This window comes from Sardina pilchardus, chromosome 9, assembly GCF_963854185.1.
Source record: "Sardina pilchardus chromosome 9, fSarPil1.1, whole genome shotgun sequence".
Classification (NCBI taxonomy): domain Eukaryota; kingdom Metazoa; phylum Chordata; class Actinopteri; order Clupeiformes; family Clupeidae; genus Sardina; species Sardina pilchardus.
The window spans coordinates 272,501-277,500 of NC_085002.1; the positions used below are offsets into that span (position 1 = coordinate 272,501).

General features: G+C 50.9%; 1 protein-coding gene across 1 annotated transcript in view; it reads right to left on the minus strand.

Moving 5' to 3' along the window:
• plch2b (phospholipase C, eta 2b) overlaps positions 1-5,000 on the minus strand; it is a 33,117-nt gene that overhangs the window by 375 nt on the left and 27,742 nt on the right. Inside the window, exons 20-23 of the mRNA XM_062544879.1 lie at positions 4,595-4,674; positions 3,211-3,439; positions 579-2,113; positions 122-401 (exon numbers count right to left, since the gene is read on the minus strand). Coding sequence (XP_062400863.1) covers positions 122-401; positions 579-2,113; positions 3,211-3,439; positions 4,595-4,674 — 2,124 coding nt within the window. The remainder of the gene's footprint in view (positions 1-121; positions 402-578; positions 2,114-3,210; positions 3,440-4,594; positions 4,675-5,000) is intronic.

Genomic DNA, 5,000 nt, shown 5'->3' on the forward strand with positions numbered 1-5,000 from the left:
TCACCACGGAACAGCATAGGCGAGGTGCAGTGCAGCTCCCTGATCTCTCACACACACACACACACACACACACACTCTCTCTCACACACACACACACACACACACACACTCTCTCTCTCACCACGGAACAGCATAGGCGAGGTGCAGTGCAGCTCCCTGATCTTCTGCTGGAACAGGGCGTCCATCTCCCTCTGCAGCGTGCCCACCTGCGGGTGCTGCCCCGCGGGCACCTTACAGGGCAGAGCGCTCAGGTCCAGGCTGCCCCTGCTGCCCCCGCTGCCCCCGCTGCCCCCGCTGCTGGAGTCGTCCTGGTCAGCCAGCAGGGCGGCGCTGTTGAGGCTGGTGGCGGGCAGGCGCGGGGAGCAGTAGCCAATCCGCTGCTCCGGGAGCGAGTGCTGCCACTGCAGGGTGGGGCGGGGGCGGGAGGGGGGGTTTGGGGGGGCGGGTGGTTGGGGGCGTTGCCGAGGAACACTTTTGGAGCGCCTCTCTGTGAAGGAGGGGGTGGCGGGGGTGGCGGGGGTGGCGGAGGGGGAGGGGGTGGGGGTGGGGGGGGTTCTGCGGGCCACAGCTCTCCTGACGGGGACCGGGCTGGCGGGGACGGGGGGCAGGTGCAGGTGCGCGCGGTTCTTGCGCAGCAGCTCGGGGGAGTTGTAGAGCACCACGGCCGGGATGTGGATGGGGTCCGTCTGGGTGCTCTGCTCACGGAACGTCACCTGCCTCACAGGGGCCACAGGAACCGGGGGAACCTGAGGAACCGCTGCAGGAACCACTGCAGGAACCACTGGAGGAACCTGGGGATCCAGTGCAGGAACCAGGGGAACCACTGCAGGAACCACTGGAGGAACCTGGGGATCCAGTGCAGGAACCAGGGGAACCACTGCATGAGCCACTACAGGAACTCGGGGAACCCGTGGAGGAACCAGGGGAACCTGAGGAACCACTGCAGGAGCCACTAGAGGAACCTGAGGAACCACTGCAGGTTGGGGCTCTAGAGGCGGAGGAAGTGCCGCCTCCTCTTCCCAGCTCGGTTGGTTCTGCCAGGACAAATCCACAGGGTCCAGCACCCGGGCCTGGCTGGGTTCTAGTGGCTGCTCTATAGGCTTCACAGCTGTCATCCCAGCAAGGAGTGGTGCTTCCTGATCGATCAGTTCTAATCGAGCCGCCAGATTGGGTTCTGGTGGTTGGTTTAGTTGTTCTACGGCCTCCTTAGGTTCTAGTACTTGGTCTACAGGTTCTAAAGGTTTGGGTTCTAGTGGTGGGTTCATGGGTTCTAAAGTTCTGCTCTCTGGGAGTTGATCTAAAGGTTCTAAAGCTAGCATCTCTGGAGGTTCTAAAGCTATTATCTCTCGAGGTTCTAGAGCAGAGTCTGGTTTGTGTTCTGATGGCTCATCTTTTGGTTGCAAATGTCTGATATCCAGAGGTTGACCTGTTGGTTCTAAAGATCTAGCTCCTGTTTCAAGTTCTAATAGCTCATCTATTGGTTGCAGTGTTCTAGTTTCTACGGGTTGGCCTGTTGGTTCTAATACTCTAGTGTCTGGTTTAAGTTCTCTGTTTTCATCTATTCGTTGAAAAAATCTATTGTCAGTCCTGTGTTCCGGTGGCTGGTCGAACAAATCTAAAACTCTGGTCTCTAGATCAGGTTCTGATGGCTTCAGAAGATGTGAAGGTTGTGAAATGTTTTCTGTATTGGGTTCTGGTTCCTGGTCTATTGGTTCCAATATTGCCATCTGTCGTCGGAACCGTGGGGGAAGTTCTAGTGGATGAGGAACCATTAGGTTCCGCTTGTTCTGTGGCGTTGGTAGAATGGGCACCGGTATCTCAAGCTTGGTGTCCATCTGCAGTTCTGATGACTGTAAGAATGCTGGATCACGACTAGGTTTTGGTGGAGGTTCCTTTGGTTCTAAAACAGCACCCTCCACTACGACCTGCGGAGAGCCGTCGGAGCGCTCTGAGGACGTGCTCTCCTGCTTGCTGAGGGACTGGCGGCGGGGCGGCCGGACGGGCGGCGTCTGGACCTCAGGTTCCGACGTGTCCTCGCTGCCCCAGTTGATGTAGCCGTAGGTGATGTCGGCGCCGGTGGAGCTCGCCTCCGACGACATGCGGCTCCGGGGGCCTGAGGACCAGAACACAAAAGCTCACTCTCAGTAAACCTAATCCTCTCAGCAGACCTAAAGTTTAGGGCCTAAACCCAATCTCAGCAGGACCAGCTCACTCTCAGTAGACCTAATCCTCTCAGCAGACCTAAAGTTTAGGGCCTAAACCCAATCTGAGCAGGACCAGCTCACTCTCAGTAGACCTAATCCTCTCAGCAGACCTAAAGTTTAGGGCCTAAACCCAATCTGAGCAGGACCAGCTCACTCTCAGTAGACCTAATCCTCTCAGCAGACCTAAAGTTTAGGGCCTAAACCCAATCTCAGCAGGACCAGCTCACTCTCAGTAGACCTAATCCTCTCAGCAGACCTAAAGTTTAGGGCCTAAACCCAATCTCAGCCAGCTCACTCGCACTCTCCCCTCAACCAAGAGATCACACACACACACAAACACACACACACACACACACACACACACACACACACACACACACACACACTACTACAAGAGATCACACACACACACACACACACACACTCTTCACACTCCTCCACATGTACAGCCACTCACGACAAGACTCTTTATGTAGTTCAGCGATTACAGGCAGAATCACTTCTGGCAACACAAACAGCGGGAACCAAACCCAAGTCAACTGACCATCAGTTAGTTACAGTCGTTACACCTGCACCGCCAGGTCTAAGAACATGTTCTTTTATACACCTGCACCACCAGGCCTAAGAACATGTTCTTTTATACACCTGCTCCATCAGGACTAAGAACATGTTCTTTTATACACCTGCTCCATCAGGACTAAGAACATGTTCTTTTATACACCTGCCCCATCAGGCCTAAGAACATGTTCTTTTATACACCTGCCCCATCAGGCCTAAGAACATGTTCTGCTCCATCAGGCCTAAGAACATGTTCTTTTATACACCTGCTCCATCAGGCCTCAGAACATGTTCTTTTATACACCTGCCCCATCAGGCCTAAGAACATGTTCTGCTCCATCAGGCCTAAAAACATGTTCCTTTATACTAAATAATCGACTTCCTGCCAGCATGTGAGTTCGCTGGCCCGGTTGAGACAGCTGATTGGTTCTGGGTCCACAGTACGCACCCCTGTGCCGCTCGAGCGGCTCCTGGAAGTAGACCCTTTGGGCGCGCCGCGGAGGCTCGCTAAGCGGGCCCCGGGAGAGAGACGGCCCTCGGCTACCCTGCGAGCTCACGTCGTCGTCTGAGAAGGGCTTGGAGAGGGACGACTCCGACAACACCTTCTTCCCCTTGGCCACGTTGCCGGGGGCGTGAGACGCCTTGTGCAGGAATTTCTTCATGGCGTTGCCCTTGCTCTGCAAACACAGCACACATCATCATTCCCATAGGATTACAGCACTGGCAGGCTAATGCTATGGCTACATGCTAACATTGATTCCCATAGGATTACTGCACTGGCAGGCTAATGCTATGGCTACATGCTAACATTGATTCCCATAGGATTACTGCACTGGCAGGCTAATGCTATGGCTACATGCTAACATTGATTCCCATAGGATTACAGCACTGGCATGCTAATGCTATGGTTACATGCTAACATTGATTCCCATAGGATTACTGCACTGGCAGGCTAATGCTATGGCTACATGCTAACATTGATTCCCATGTGATTACAGCACTGGCATGCTAATGCTATGGCTACATGCTAACATTGATTCCCATGTGATTACAGCTAATGCTACGGCTACATGCTAACATTTATTCCCATGGGATTACAGCTCTGGCCTGCTAATGTTATGGCTACATGCTAACATTGTCAAAGCACTACGCTTAAGGTCTCTGCTACATTGCTATAGGGTTACCTAAGGGTGAGTGTTAATTAGTGCTACATTGCTATGGAGCTATTTTAGGGTGAGTGTTAGCACTACATTGCTACAGCGCTACATTGCTACAGCGTTACCTTAGAGTGAGTGTTAGCACTACAATGCTACAGCGTTACCTTAGGATAATTAACGCTACATTGCTACAGCTTTAGTCTACTTGATACCAGGCTTGTGCAAAATTCAGAATTGAATTGATATAGCTAGTGCTATTTTGCTACAGTGCTACTTTACCATTAGCTTATTATAGGGCTATCTTTAGCACTACTCTGCTACAGAAAAATGTTAGGGCTCGGCTTATAGAATAAAAAAGTAAAATGCTAGGGTTTGGCTTATAGAATAAAAAAGTAAAATGTTAGGGTTTGACTTATAGAATAAAAAAGTAAAATGTTAGGGTTTGGTTTATAGAATAAAAAAGTAAAATGTTAGGGTTCGGCTTATAACTTGTTAAAGGGTTAGCGTTAGCACTACTTTGCTACAAGACTAATTTGCTACAAGACTAATTTGCTACAGCGCTACTTTGCTACAGCGCTACAAGACTAATTTGCTACAGCGCTTCTTGGCTACAGCGCTACAAGACTTATTTGCCTATGTGCTACTTTGCTGTCTCACTACGTTTGATAAACTTGCCTTGCCACTAATGTCAGAGACTGCAATATGAACAAAGATGGAGGCTTCCTCCACGCCATCCAGATACACATGCCGATAACCTTACACACAGGGATGAAGCAGCACACACACATCACACATTAGCCTACACATGGACAATATCACTTCTCCTTTCCAATTGTTCCAAAACAAATTAAAAATGCGGTTAGGGTGAATGGGTCAACATATTAATTATGGATCTCCAGATCTGACATCACTTTTGTGTCTGTTACCTCAACCTCAATATGGTAACTATGGACACCCAATATGGTAACTATGGACACCCAATATGGTAACTACTGTAGTGGTATGGCTGTGGACACCCAATGTGGTAACCATGGTGATAACTAGTGGTTTGGCCGTGGATACCTGGCAGCATGCTGTTGAA